This window comes from Kogia breviceps, chromosome 12 (assembly GCF_026419965.1).
Source record: "Kogia breviceps isolate mKogBre1 chromosome 12, mKogBre1 haplotype 1, whole genome shotgun sequence".
Taxonomy (NCBI): Eukaryota; Metazoa; Chordata; class Mammalia; order Artiodactyla; family Physeteridae; genus Kogia; species Kogia breviceps.
Window position 1 is genome coordinate 4,273,459 of NC_081321.1, and position 16,017 is coordinate 4,289,475.

Sequence of the window (16,017 nt, forward strand, 5' to 3'; positions counted from 1 at the left end):
CCTGGAACCCCTGATACCTTTCCAGAGCAGAGCTGGCATTCTAACTTGGACTTCAATATAAAAGTAAAGTAAAATTGTCTTTCCTTCACCAGCATAACCTTGATACTTGGTCACAGAAGTTTAATTTACATCTTAAATTTATGCAGTAGGTAAAGGAGTGTAGGGCTTAGAAGAGAGTAAGTGTTTAATACTGGTAAGATATTGGTAAGTATAATCTGCATGTTTCTGTTAAGCCTCATTCATTAACATGGACATAGCTTGATTTCAATGTGGGGAAGAAGTCCATATAATGAGTAGGTTTGGAGTTCAAGTTTACACTATCCATGTGTTTTGGGAACAACCAGTTTTTAATAAACTAACATAAAATTTGGTCCTAGGCTAATAATACCCTTGGGTAGCCTAAAAGAAAAATACGTTAAACCTTTCTGGAGGGACAAATTCTCAAACCAGTTTATACAGACTTATTACAAAGATCCAATGAAGGTAACTTCATAATAAAAAATTACAGGGCTTCCCTGGTGGCACAGTGGTTGAGAGTCCACCTGCCGATGCAGGGGACACGGGTTCGTGCCCCGGTCTGGGAAGATCCCACATGCCGCGGAGCGGCTGGGCCCTTGAGCCATGGCCGCTGAGCCTGCGCGTCTGGAGCCTGTGCTCCGCAACGGGAGAGGCCACAACAGTGAGAGGCCCACGTACCACAAAAAAAAAAAAAAAAAAAAAAAAAAATCGGCAGAGGAACTGAATAGGCATTTTTCCAAAGAGACATACAAATAGCCAATAGGTACATGAAAAGATGCTCAATATCACTAATCATCAGGGAAATGCAAATCAAAAGTGCAATGAGATATCACTTCACACCTGTTAGAATGGCTATTATCAAAAAGACAAGAGACAACAAGTGTTGGCAAAGATGTGTAGAAAAGGGAACCCTTGTGCACGGTTGGTGAGAATGTAAACAGGTGCAGTCACTGTGTAAAACAGTCTGGAGGTTCCTCAAAAATTATTCAAACAGTTCATGACCAGGGAAACCAAAATGGCCAACAAACATGCTATGCCACACAACATCACCAGTGACGACAGAAATGCAAAACCAAATGGCACTATTTCTTACTGCAATGGCAAGAATTAAAATTTCCGAAAGGTCTTGCCTGGTTTCTACGAGGATATGGAGAAAAAAAGGAGTGTTCATATGCAGTCAGTGGAAGGGGAATTTGGGACAAACACGTTGGAGTTAAATTTGGAACTAACAAATTTGAAGTTGTTAATACTCTAGAATCCAGCAATTCCACTCACAGAGCTACACCCTGGAGAAGTTAACGTGCATTTGCAATGCAAAGCGCCTCACTGTCCATCAAGAGGAGAATAAACAAACAAACAAACTGGGCCGTAAGCATATAATTCAGAGTACTCAAAAATAGTATATAGCAGCTAAAATGAACGAAGTGGCTCTATCTGTATCAGTATGGTTAAATCTCAAAAGCATGATATGGGGTTTAACAAAAGCAAGTTGTTGAGTGACATGCAGAAGATAATGCTTTCAGTATGACACCTTCGGCACATCTCAATACGACACATTTTATGGCTACACTATATAGACATGGATGTACACTATACAGATATGCACTGAAACTATAAATAAACCCAGGAGAATGAAGAACATCAAAGTTACGACAGCAATCACTACTGAGGAAAGACTGATACATTGGTAGCAGAAATATTCCCAAATTTTCTCCCCATCCTGTGTCCATGCTTTTTGCCATGGGACTTTGGTAGCACTTCTCAGCAAAACAGGGAGCCTGTTACCTCACTCCTAGAACATGCGATGGCTTTGGGACTTGCTTTAACCAACGGAATGTGGTAGACAAGTGACGTGTGTCAGTTCTGAGTCTAGGCCTCAGAGGCCTCGCACCATCCCACGGCCTTTTCCGACCTGCTGACGCACGTGAGCAAGTTGGGGCCAGCCTCCTGGAGGATGAGACCCAGTGAAGGACAGTCCAGGTGTCCCAGCTGAGGTCAGCCTAGTCCAGCCTACAGCCAGCTGACCTCCAAACACCTGAGAAAGACAAGCCAAGATCATCAGAGCCGCCCACCTGACCTACTGAAGCGGATCTGAAGACAGCCCAGGTAAGACCAGAGCAGCCGAGGTGCCCGAGGAGTCATGAGGCGTAATAAGAGCTTATTGTTTCAGCCACTAAGTTTCCAGGTGGTTTGTTACTGAGAAATAGCTGACATAAGGAGGAGCACAGAATGCAGGAGGGGCAAAAGGGACAAGGGTTCAACTGTATCTTTGATGTTTTACGTCTTAAGAGAGACCCGAAGCAAACACAGCAAAATGTTAAGATTGCACAAATACAGGTAGTAGAGAAATGAAGATTTGTTATCTAATTCTCCTAGCTTCTCTGTATGTGTGAAGTATTTCACAATAAAAGAAAATTTACCCAGAAGAGTCAATGTCCAATGTGCTACACCAGACAAGGTGGCCTAGAGGGTTTTAAAAAAGAACAAAGAGATGAACTTGCCCTCTTGCCCCCTCCCTACTTCACCATCACCACACATGCAGAGCCGAGGAAGTGGACCAGGGATTTCTGAGTTCACATTCTCTTCTCTCACCCCCGGGACGTCTTCCCTAACCGTCCTGGAACTGAATCCTTTGCCAGTATTTAATCCTCTGGCCTCAGTGAGTCATCTGCACAACAGCACACAGCTGATCGGCTCAGGGACAGGAGATCCTCAGAGATGAACCAGGGGAGAAAGCATCACAGGGGCAAATTCTAGGCTCCTGCTCCGGGGGCAGCAGACTTTAAATCTCAGAACTACTTCATACTATCGTTATGTCCGAGATCCAGATTCACCCGATAAAAATGTGAGAGTCCTTCCTGCTCCTCTCAAAAACAGGGTTAGTCACCTACCCTGTGACTTCCTCCTGACAGTCTCACCTGCTTCCCCGACCTTTGAATTTGTTGCTGCTCCTGGCACAGGGGGCGCTGTGCGTCTGCCAGGAGACTTGTGCTTGCCCACCGAGAGGGATGATAGCTCCAGGGGATACGCACTCCACGCCAGGAAGAGAGACAGGGCCAGGCCGTCTGCTCCCGAGGGGCCCAGCATCCCTCTCGGCCCAACGCATTGCAAGTGTTTCTCTTTTGACATCCACAGCCATCTACGTGCATCGTATTCTGCACTGACTGTGTACCTTCCTGTGTGCAGACTGGTCCTGCGAGTTACCCTGCGTTCTCGTCCCAACTCAGTTGGGCTGCACGCTGCCTGAGGACACGGTGAGGTAAGTGACTTCGTGTCCCTACAGTCCAGTGAAAGGAAAGAAGGAAAAGAGGAGAAAGGTCAGACAGGAAGGAAGAAAGGAAGGAAGGATAACAGCAGCATGTATTTATAGAATGACTATATGCCAGGTCGAGTGCGCTTTCTTCTTTAATCCTCCCAACTACTAAGTGAGGTAGATGCTATTATTAATGTTTCCTAGCTTACAGATGAGGAAACACGCTTCCGAGGGTAGCTAGTACGCCTGGGGGCAAAAGCCATGGCAAGTAAATCGGGGAGGCCGTCTTTGGGGCAGATTTGTTTAACAGGGTTCCCATCTCTGATGTCAGACTGTCATGCTGAGAGTTTTGAGCACAGAGGAGCAGACAACAAGGAACCAGGACTTCACCGTAAAGAAAGAAAAGGAAAGAAGGCTAGAAAGCAGAAGAGAACACAGAGGGAGGGAGAGACCCACTAATACAGGTGTCACCCCCAAACTGCACGGTTTCTGCTCCATCCCTCGACATCTCCAGAAAGGATCTGCGGCCTTCTTGGGTACTGTGTTCTGGGTTTTAGTCTCCAAGAGCCAAAGGCATCCACAGAGAGCTCGTCATGCTCTCCTGCCTGAGAGAGAAGACAGGCAGACAGTCGAGCCTGGTGCTGTGGACCCTGAGTGAGCAAATCCTGCAAGCCTCTCATCACGTTTTCATCAGTCAGTCAATACATAACCGTTCTTATGTGTGTTTCTTTCTAAAGCCTCCTTATTTAATACAGACTGTTGACTCATTAACATTGAACTCATGACCGGCAGCACCGCAACTGATGCCTAAGAGGACACCTCATCTAACACCTGCGTTTCTCCACAAGACACATCACACCTTCCTTGCACTTACGAATCCCAGGTAGCCTTTCAGCACTACACTTGGGGGGCATTTTAAACAGCAAAATCACCAAGAAAAAGCACAACAATGTAAAACATGTGGCAGGAAATAGACCTTGCAAAGGACACTTGTTTATGTTAGTGGAGCTGAGACCAGAAGGTGGAGGTCACCCTTCTCCTCTCAGCTGGGAGTGTGTGTGTGTCCGGCGACTCAGTTTTCCGCTGCTCTGTGCATGTGCACAAATGATGCCCAAGACGGTGCCAAAGGGCCCCCCTTTCATCCTGAGGGTCGGCTACAATATCCACACAACTTGGAGTTGATGAGACTATTGCCTTTGTAAATGCTTTATTATTTTGGAGTTACAAATACATTTCAGCAAGCAGGAGAATCTGCAAATGTAGAGGCCACGATGAATGAGGATTCACTGCATGTAGCACGAAACTGAGCCAATTCTCAGACTCGGACGTAGGAGGAACTCTGCTTCTTCTGGGAAGACAGGATAGGCAGTAGTAGTCGTAACTGTAGCTGTGTATACGGAACAGGAGCTCACGTGTTAGTCCTGCAGGGAACCTCAGGAGGCTACCCATCCATTCCCCGAGCTTTAGCTGGGATTTTGTTCTGGTCATGAGAGATTGCCAGCATCACAATCACAGGTCACAGAAAAGTCTAACTCTTCTTACTTTAATCAAACACTTCCTCAAGTCCATCGCCTTTCTACAGCCTTCTGGAGGCTGGATCTTGCTCAGCTCTGTGCCTTCGCGTACAGAAGAAATTTGGCAAACAATTGCTGTGTATTGAACGGGACTCAGGTCAATCTGCCACTACGTGGTCCTTACCCCACCCTCCCTTTGTAACATATTCTCATGTAAATATTTCCTTCTAATGCTGTGTTTCCCACCTTGAGGCTTCTGGAATTAGTGGTCCTTAGAGTTGTCTTAAATATGTCACTGAGCTATTGAAAAAAAAATCTTTCCAAAAATACATTTCACTAGGACAAGACTTCACACGTTAACATAAAATGGCAAGGTTTTGTTTTTGATTTTGTGAACCCGCCTGGAAATATAGAGTGATATATATAGTAATTCATCGGTATTTTATTTATTTATTTTATTTTTGGCTGTGTTGGGTCTTCGTTGCTGCATGCAGGCTTTCTCTACTTGCGGCGAGCGGGGGCTACTCTTCGTTGCAGTGCGCGGGCTTCTCATTACGGTGGCTCCTCTTTTTGCAGCACGGGTCCTAGGAGCACAGGCTTCAGTAGTTGCAGCACGCAGGCTCAGTAGTTGTGGCTCACGGGCTCTAGAGCACAGGCTCAGTAGTTGTGGCGCACGGGCTTAGTTGCTCCACAGCATGTGGGATCTTCCCGGACCAAGGCTCACATCTGTGTCCCCTGCATTGGCAGGTGGATTCTTACTTAACCACTGAGCCACCGGGGAAGTCCCTGTACAGTGATAATCCTATGCCATGATACTATCTATTGCTTGCTAATACCATCTATCTCTCAGCTCCAAAGACATGTCTTGGATGAATGAAAAACAGATAACTGCTCAAATTGTTTGCTAAGGGAAAGTTTTCAGAACATTTCAGGGAAATATGGGGGGAGATAATGGAAAGGTTCTTTGATGGTTCAAGGATAGAAAACTATCCACCTAAATGGTTCTGAACACATGGAACTTTTTGTAAATAGGTGTTATAAAATATTTTTTATTATTTCTAAATAATGATAAGGATTTTTACACTGCCCTGAATTCTTTTAGGCAAAGCAGTCCAATTTCACCTAACTGGGAAAACTAAGTAACAGAAGCCAACTTCTTCACCTGAAAGCTGGAGAATAGGCGTGAGGAGGCACTCTTTCCATTTTGTTCGTTCTTTCAGGACGGCTCTGCTGATTCTCCCTCGGGCCTCTTGAACAGGAATCTTTCCGTGAATTCACCTTTCCTTTGTGGAACATTTTTTCTTCTTGTGAGAATCAGCCAGGATCCAACTGCAGTGACACAGACCGCATGTACTGTGCCTGTAAGAGATCTGCCAGCACCCAGGCAACCCAAGTTGTGTTTCTCTTGAAATTCCTTTTCATGCATTTCTTCCATTCCCGTTGCAATGTCATTCCGAGGAACAGCTGGTGCCACCCTTCCCCATCGAGGCAAGGTTACAGCCTCGCTGGGTTTTGTGCTTTGAGAAATGGGGGCAAGGGAGGAAAGGGCAGTAGGGACTGGAGACCTCAGGCTCAGTGCCGGCCTCACTTCCATAGTGTGTTTTTAAAGCCCTGAGGACCTTGTCATCTGTCGCAGGAATGCTTAACTGTTTGTACAAATAGAGAACCTGACACTCAGTGAGACAGTCTTCACCAATGTCTGCATGAAGGCCCGGGCCCTGCCCGGCATCCGCAGGAGGCTCTTGTGATCAGCTTCTTCACATTGTTCATGGAGTGCCTGAGACCACTCCCATCCAAGAAGGCTTCTAGAACACTCGGGGAAATAGTCTTAATGTCATCCTTCTCAGTCCAAATACAAAACTACAGACTTCATCTAAAATCTTTACCATTTAGTATTTTAAATTATGTATTTGTTATCGGCTTAGTGTTTGGTGTGTCTTCATAAAAATGGTAGGTAACACCGTAGCTTGATTTTTTTCCAATCTTACCACTTCTGTATATTTCATAATATAGCACCACGTGAAAAACAGATACCTAATACAGTTATTTGATTTCATAGGCCACATGGTACCTTTAAATTGCCCTGCTGTGAAAGCCACCACTTAATACCTAATAAAACAGCCTTGAGGTGACAAAGGAAGGGCTGAGTAGCAGCTCTCACCCACCTTCTATGAATGAACCCTTATCCCTGCACCTGACCCCTGCCTGCACCCTTCAAGCTGTTGGCTTTATACTTAGTTACAGGAATTCTGTGAAAAGATTCTCCTCGTTTTGAATGCCTTTTATTTATTTACTAAAAATTTTTTAAAAAATTTAATTTTACTGAAGTATCATTGATTTACAATGTTGTGTTAGTTTCTGGTGTACAGCAAAGTGATTCAGATACATATATACTTTTTCAGATTCTTTTCCATTATAGCTTATTACAAGATATTAACTATAGTTCCCTGTACTATAGGTAGGACCTTGTTATCTATTTTATATTATATATAGTAGTTTGTATCTGCTAATCCCAAACTCCTAATTTATTGAATACGCATAAACGGAACCTCTTTTGATCATACTACACCCACTTCAACTGGACCTGTCATAGTACAAACTCCGACAGTCTCTGACCCTGGTCTTGCACAGCCCAGTTTTCTGTCTGTCTATCTGGCTTTGCATTAGAAGCAGCTGCAATGGTAGCATTCATGCTCAGAAGACAATTTTTTGCTCCAAGGACAGATCACCTACCTTGTTCTTGGTGGGATCACCAGGCTCTTTGGAAAAGGATGTGGAAAGTGTTAGTGAGTAATGGACCCAGTCTGGAGTGGTGTTCTCCTTAGGGTTGTTACTGGAGAGTTGTTTCCTTGAGTAGAAAATCAAGACACATTCTATGAGAAAGTTTTATCTGTGCCAAAAGAGTTTCCATAAGTTATTACATTTAGGCATATGAATAGAGTCCTTTTTGTTTCTTGGAATCAAGACAGACCATCTTACGATGATGTCAGAGGTCCTCCAGTCCAGTCTGCTGGCCAGTTACAATCTGCATACAGTTTGGATTGGATGAAACTATTGCTTTTGTAGATGCCTTTATTCGTTGTAGTCACTACTTGTGGCTATTACGTTCTAGATGGGATAGGTAAGGGATAGGGAGCATCTGAGAATGTAGTTCTATAAGGAAAGACAGTGGAAAAGGTGGCAAAACAGCAGAGACAGAAATGGGGACACAGCTATCGGCAAAGCAATGCAGGAAGCCGAAGGATTAAGGACGCTGAGAGCGCAGTAAGCAGAAATAAAGATGCTCCTCGCTGTCTGACCGTCACCGTGCTGACTCAGCGTTGCTAAAACACTGCCAGTTGCTGCTTTAGACCAACTCCCACCAGGCCCGCATGTAGGCACACTACTTTCCCAGTCCATGAAATGTTATTAACAGACAAGGGCAAGGTCACAAAGGGAAGATGAGACAGGGGTAAAGAATCCAAAGTCCTTTTTTGACTCTTATAAAACCTTAGAAAGAGTACGTTAAAAGCAAGTTTTTGAAAGGGAGGGATTTAAAATAGTCACATTTATCTCATATGCTTCTATAAAAAGATTAAAACAAGAAATCTGCTCTGTAAGTTTAAAAATTTAATTGGAAAATAAGGTAGAGGGAAGGTTTTATTTGTATGTTAATTAAGCCTTGTACCTGGTATGATTCAAACCTTTTGGAAAAATCAGATATCTCCATGAAATTGTAGTGAACAGTCTCCTACACTTAGTGTCTGTGTGTGACTCATCGGAAGATTTAACTCATGAATATTCACAGATAGGACATAATGGTAGGAAAAAAGGACACTTTTTTTTCATAAAGAGACTTTAAGAATAACTGTATAGAGGATAGGAACCAAGATGGTGGAGTAGGACGTGTGCTCACTCCCTCTGGCGAGAACACCAGAATCACAACTAGCTGCTGGACAATCATTGATAGGAAGACACTGGAACTCACCAAAAAAGATACCCCACAGCCAAAGACAAAGGAGAAGCCACAACGAGATGGTAGGAGGGGCACAATCACAGTAAAATCAAATCCCATAACTGCTGGGTGGGTGACTCACAGACTGGAGAACACTTATGCCACAGAAGTCCACCCACTGGAGTGAAGGTTCTGGGCCCCACGTCAGGCTTCCCAACCTGGGGGTCCGGCAACGAGAAGAGGAATTCCTAGAGAATCAGACTTTGAAGCCTAGTGGGAATTGATTGCAGGACTTTGATAGGACTGGGGGAAACAGACTCCACTCTTGAAGGGCACACACAAAGTGGTGTGTGCATAAGGACCCAGGGGAAGGAGCAGTGACCCCAAGGGAGACTGAACCAGACCTACCTGCGAGTGTTGGAGGGTCTCCTGCAGAGGTGGGGTTGGCTGTGGCTCACCATGGGGACAGGGATGCTGGCAGCAGAAGTTCTGGGAAGTACTCCTTGGCGTAAGCCCTCCCAGAGTCTGCCACTAGCCCCAACAAAGAACCCAGGTAGGCTCCACTGTTGGGTTGCCTCAGGCCAAACAACCAACAGGAAGGGAACCCAGCCTCACCCAGCAACATTCAAGTGGATTAAAGTTTTACTGAGCTCTGCCCACCAGAGCAACAGTCAGCTCTACCCACCACCAGTCCCTCCCATCAAGCCTCGCAGATAGCCTCATCCACCAGAGGGCAGAGAGAAGAAGCAAGAAGAACTACAATCCTGCAGACTGTGGAACAAAAACCACATTCACAGAAAGACAGACAAGATGAAAAGGCAGAGGGCTATGTACCAGATGAAGGAATGAGATAAAACCCTAGAAAAACAATTAAATAAGTGGAGATAGGCAACCTTCCAGAAAAAGAATTCAGAATAATGATAGTGATGATCCAGGATCTCAGAAAAATAACGGAGGCAAAGATCAAGAAGATGCAAGAAACGTTTAACAAAGACCTAGAAGAATTAAAGAACAAACAAACAGAGATGAACAATACAGTAACTGAAATGAAAACTAAACTAGAAGGAATCAATAGCAGAATAACTGAGACAGAAGAACGAATAAGTGACCCGGAAGACAGAATGGTGGAATTCACGGCTGCGGAAAAGAATAAAGAATGAAAACAAATGAAGACAGCCTAAGAGACCTCTGGGACAACACTAAATGCAACAACATTTGCATTACAGGGGTCCCAGAAGGAGAAGAGAGAGAGAAAGGACCTGAAATATTTGAAGAGATAATAGTCGAAAACTTCCCTAACATGGGAAAGGAAATAGCCACCCAAGTCCAGGAAGCACAGAGAGTCCCATACAGGATAAACCCAAGGAGAAACATGCCAAGACACACAGTAATCAAATTGGCAAAAATTAGAGATAAAAAAAATTATTGAAAGCAGCAAGGGAAAAATGACAAATAACATACAAGGGAACTCCCATAAGGTTAACAGCTGATTTCTCAGCAGAAACTCTACTACCCAGAAGGGAGTGGCATGATATACTTAAAGTGATGAAAGGGAAGAACCTACAACCAAGATTACTGTACCCGGCAAGGATCTCATTCAGATTTGATGGAGAAATCAAAAGCTTTCCAGACAAGCAAAAGCTAAGAGAATTCAGCACCACCAAACCAGCTCTGCAACAAATGCTAAAGGAAATTCTCTAAGGGGGAAACACAAGAGAAGAATAGGATCTACAAAAACAAACCCAAAACAATTAAGAAAATGGTCATAGGAACATACATATCGATAATTACCTTAAACATGAATGGATTAAATGCTCCAACCAAAAGACACAGGCTTGCTGAATGAATATAAAAACAAGACCCATCTATATGCTGTCTACAAGAGACCCACTTCAGACCTAGGGACACATACAGACTGAAAGTCAGGGGATGGAAAAAGATATTCCATGCAAATGGAAATCAAAAGAAAGCTGGAGCAGCTGTACTCATATCAGATAAAATAGATTTTAAAATAAAGAATGTTACAAGAGAGGAAGGACACTACATAATGATCAAGGGATCAATCCAAGAAGAAGATATAACAATTATAAATATATATGCACCCAATATACATGCACCTCAATACATAAGGCAACTGCTCACAGCTATAAAAGAGGAAATCGACAGTAACACAATAATAGTGGGGGACTTTAACACCTCATTTACACCAATGGACAGATCATCCAAAATGAAAATAAATAAGGAAACAGAAACTTTAAATGACACAACAGACCAGATAGATTTAATTGATATTTATAGGACATTCCATCCAAAAACAGCAGACTACACTTTCTTCTCAAGTGCACACGGAACATTCTCCAGGGTAAATCACATCTTGGGTCACACATCAAGCCTCAGTAAATTTAAGAAAATTGAAATTGTATCGAGCATCTTTTCTGACCACAATGCTATGAGATTAGAAATGAATTACAGTGATAAAAAACGTAAAAAACACAAACACATGGAGGCTAAACAATACGTTACTAAATAACCAAGAGATCACTGAAGAAATCAAGGAGGAAAGCAAAAAAGACCTAGAGACAAATGACAATGAAAACATGACGCTCCAAAACCTATGGGATGCAGCAAAAGCAGTTCTAAGAGGGAAGTTTATAGCTATACAAGCCTACCTCAAGAAACAAGAAAAATCTGAAGTAAACAATCTAAACTTACACCTAAAGAAACTAGAGAAAGAAGAACAAACAAAACCCAAAGTTAGCAGAAGGAAAGAAATCATTAAGATCAGAGCAGAAATAAATGAAATAGAAACAAAGAAAACAATAGCAAAGATCAATAAAATTAAAAGCTGGTTCTTTGAGAAGATAAACAAAATTGATAAACCATTAGCCAGACTCATCAAGAAAAAGAGGGAGAGGACTCAAATCAATAAAATTAGAAATGAAACAGGAGAAGTTACAACAGACAGCGCAGACATACAAAGCATCCTAAGAGACTACTACAAGCAACTCTGTCAATAAAATGGACAACCTGGAAGAAATGGACAAATTCTTAGAAAGCTATAACCTTCCAAGACTGAACCAGAAAGAAACAGAAAATATGAACAGACCAATCACAAGTAATGAAACTGAAACTGTGATTAAAAATCTTCCAACAAACAAAAGTCCAGGACCAGATGGCTTCACAGGTGAATTCTATCAAACATTTAGAGAAGAGTTAACAGCCACCCTTCTCAAACTCTTCCAAAAAATTGCAGAGGAAGGAACACTCCCAAACTCATTCTATGAGGCCACCATCACCCTGATACCAAAATCAGACAAAGATACTACAAAAATAGAAAATGATAGATCAATATCACTGATGAATATAGACGTAAAAATCCTCAACAAAATACTAGCAAACAGAATCCAACAACACATTAAAAGGATCATACACAATGATCAAGTGGGATTTATTCCAGGGATGCAAGGATTCTTCAATATACGCAAATCAATCAATGTGATACACCATATTAACAAACTGAAAAATAAAAACCATACGATCATCGCAATAGATGCAGAAAAATCTTTGGACAAAATTCAACACCCATTTATGATAAAAACTCTCCAGAAAGTGGGCACAGAGGGAACCCACCTCAACATAATAAAGGCCATATACAACAAACCCACAGCAAACATCATTCTCAATGGTGAAAAACTGAAAGCATTTCCTCTAAGATCAGGAACAAGACAAGGATGTCCACTCTCACCACTATTATTCAACATAGCTTTGGGAGTCCTAGCCATGGCAATCAGAGGAGAAAAAGAAATAAAAGGAATACAAATTGGAAAAGAAGAAGTAAAACTGTCACTCTTGGCAGATGACATGCTACTATACATACAGAATCCTCAAGATGCCACCAGAAAACCACTAGAGCTAATCAATGAATTTGGTAAAGTTGCAGGATACAAAATTAATGCACAGAACTCTCTTGCATTCCTATACACTAATGATGAAAAATCTGAAAGAGAAATTATGGAAACACTCCCATTTACCATCGCAACAAAAAGAATAAAATACCTAGGAAAAAACCTACCTAGGGAAATAAAAGACCTGTATGCAGAAAACTATAAGACACTGATGAAAGAAATTAAAGATGATACCAGCAGATGGAGAGATATACCATGTTCTTGGATTGGAAGAACCAATATTGTGAAAATGACTATACTACAGAAAGCAATCTACAGATTCAATGCAATCCCCATCAAATCACCAATGGCAGTTTTTACAGAACTAGAACAAATCATCTTAAAATTTGCATGGAGACACAAAAGACCCCGAATGGCCAAAGCAGTCTTGAGGGAAAAAAACGGAGCTGGAGGAATCAGACTCCCAGACATCAGACTCTACTACAAAGCTACAGTAATCAAGACAACATGGTATGGCACAAAAACAGAAACATAGATCAATGGAACAAGATAGAAAGCCCAGAGATAAACCCATGCACCTATGGTCAACTAATCTATGACAAAGGAGTCACAAAGATATACAATGGAGAAAAGACAGTCTCTTCAATAAGTGGTGCTGGGAAAACTGGACAGCTACATGTAAAAGAATGAAATTAGAACACTCCCTAACACCATACACAAAAATGAGCTCAAAATGGATTCAAGACCTAAATGTAAGACTGGACAGTATAAAACTCTTAGAGGAAAATACAGGAAGAACACTCTGACATAAATCACAGCAAGATCTTTTTTTTTTTTTTTTTTTTTTTTGCGTTACGCAGGCCTCTCACTGTTGTGGCCTCTCCCTTTGTGGAGCACAGGCTCCACGGCATGTGGGATCTTCCCGGACCGGGGCACGAACCCGTGTCCCCTGCATCGGCAGGCACGCCCTCAACCACTGCGCCACCAGGGAAGCCCACAGCAAGATCTTTTTTGATCCACCTCCTTGAGTAATGGAAATAAAAACAAAAATGAACAAATGGGACCTAATGAAACTTCAAAGCTTTTGCACAGCAAAGGAAACCATAAACAAGACGAAAAGACAACCCTCAGAATGGGAGAAAATATTCACAAACAAATCAATGGACAAAGGATTAAGCTCCAAAACATATAAACAGCTCATGCAGCTCAATATTAAAAAAACAAACAACCCAATCCAGAAATGGGCAGAAGACCTAAATAGACATTTCTCCAAAGAAGACATACAGATGGCCAAGAAGCACATGAAGAGCTGCTCAACGTCACTAATTATTAGAGAAATGCAAATCAAAACTACAATGAGGTATCATCTCACACCAGTTAGAATGGGCATCACCAGAAAGTCTACAAACAACAAATGCTGGAGAGGTTGTGGAGAAAAGGGAACCCTCTTGCACTGTTGGTGGGAATGTAAATTGATATAGCCACTATGGAGAACAGTATGGAGGTTCCTTAAAAAACTAAAAATAGAATTACCATATGATCCAGCAATCCCATTACTGGGCGTATACCTAGAGAAAACCATAATTCAAAAAGACACATGCACCCCAATGTTCACTGCAGCACTATTTACCAGAGCCAGGTCATGGAAGCAACCTAAATGCCCATCGACAGACGAATGGATAAAGAAGTTGTGGTACATATATAAGTGGAATATTACACAGCCACAAAAAAGAACGAAAATGAGTCATTTGTTGAGACGTGGATGGATCTAGAGATTGTCATACAGAGTGAAGTAAGTCAGAAAGAGAAAAACAAATATCGTATATTAACGCATGTATGTGGAACCTAGAAAAATGGTGCAGATGAACCGGTTTGCAGGGCAGAAGTTGAGACACAGATGTAGAGAACAAACGTATGGACACCAAGGGGGAAAGCAGCAGGGGGGTGGGGATGGTGATGTGCTGAATCGGGCGACTGGGATTGACACGTATACACTGATGTGTATAAAACAGATGAGTAACAAGAACCTGCTGTGTAAACAAACAACAAACAAAAAACAACTAATACTAAACTTTCTTTGGGTTATTTGTATGGAAATGTTAATATAAATGTTTCAGACATTACATGAAATTTCTAAAAATCTTATATGTTCTGATAATAATGTCATAATTCTAGTTATTACTTTAAAATGTATATCTCAGAAATAACTAAATTTCCTTGTCAATTGCATCATAATGAACTTTCATCAAATCTTTAACCGTGGTCATTTTAAAGTCTTTTGTCATTTACAGACAGTTCTGGGTGTACTCTGATGCTTTCGCAAAAATGTTCCTATAAAAAGGTTTCATCTTCAAGGAATTCATGCAAAAGACTCTGACAAGTACAGGTTTCTGGTAACTGACTCTACTGCTGAACTGAATGAATAAGCATTTTCAGAACTCTAATGGAAAACTGATGAACTCATAAAAGTGCTAACAAAAGATCAAGATAAAAAAATTAATTACATTGGACTGAGTGAACTGATGAGGATGATTATAATTTCTGTGACTTTCTGTTTGAATAAAAGAAAAAAATCCCACAAGGACTCAGAGGCAAAAAATATACAAATCAATTTTCACTGCAAAGTAAAGGAGCTGTTACATTGGAGGATGACTGGACTCAATGTCAATATTATGACATAGTATGAGTGTGTTTCGTGTTAGGTAATTGCAATCATTGCTGCTTTTGCTGTGGTCACCCATTTACAATGCTTGGTGCCAGTTTATTTATCTCTTGTAAAAATAAAATACAGTGCGTGTGTGTGAACAAAAAAAGAATAACTGTGTAAGTAAGGGGCTGAGCACTCGTCTGTACGGCATGTGGATTTTGGAACATTTAACAGATGTTTATCATGATTTGATTCGTGGCGTGGGTGGCAAGTCCTCTTTCTGGGCATCTTTTGCTTGACAGAATCCCAGCACATCTCAAGTTCCTGGATAGTTTACGCATCCTCTTCTGCCAGATATCAATCTAGGGGGCTTAGTGCTTGGATGTCAGGGTGAGTGTTGATGATACTCGGAAGATCTGGGGAAGCATGTTACTAAGTTGGTAAAACATTTCTTCAGAAATGCTCTGTTAAGAGGTAAGAAAAAAAAAGTTTGCACTTGTTAAATCATCACTGATTTAAAAAAATGTTTACGTATTTTAAAACATGGAAGTAATGGCAGTAGTTCTAGACATGGAGTGTAATATGTGCACACTATCTTTCAGAGCTGATTTAACTGCACAGCTGTGGGCAGGGGTGTTTCTGTGGATCCAGCCTCTGAGAACCTATGCTATTTCTGTCCAATAATAAGTCTGATTACCAGAAAAACCCCTAGATAATAATAGTAGTGCATTCAGTGATAAGTTTTG

At 41.8% G+C, this 16,017-nt stretch overlaps 1 protein-coding gene across 5 annotated transcripts in view; it reads right to left on the reverse strand.

The window, feature by feature from the left end:
* FERRY3 (FERRY endosomal RAB5 effector complex subunit 3) overlaps positions 1–16,017 on the reverse strand; it is a 72,939-nt gene that overhangs the window by 20,220 nt on the left and 36,702 nt on the right. For 2 of the 5 annotated variants that reach the window (XM_059082703.2, XM_059082705.2), the window contains one exon: positions 7,657–15,735. In XM_059082703.2, coding sequence (XP_058938686.1) covers positions 15,643–15,735 — 93 coding nt within the window. In that variant the 3' untranslated portion in view covers positions 7,657–15,642. Of the gene's footprint in view, positions 1–741; positions 4,659–7,236; positions 7,634–7,656; positions 15,736–16,017 lie in introns of those variants that run through there. The other 3 variants (XR_010835737.1, XR_010835738.1, XM_067008573.1) reach the window with 3 other exon arrangements.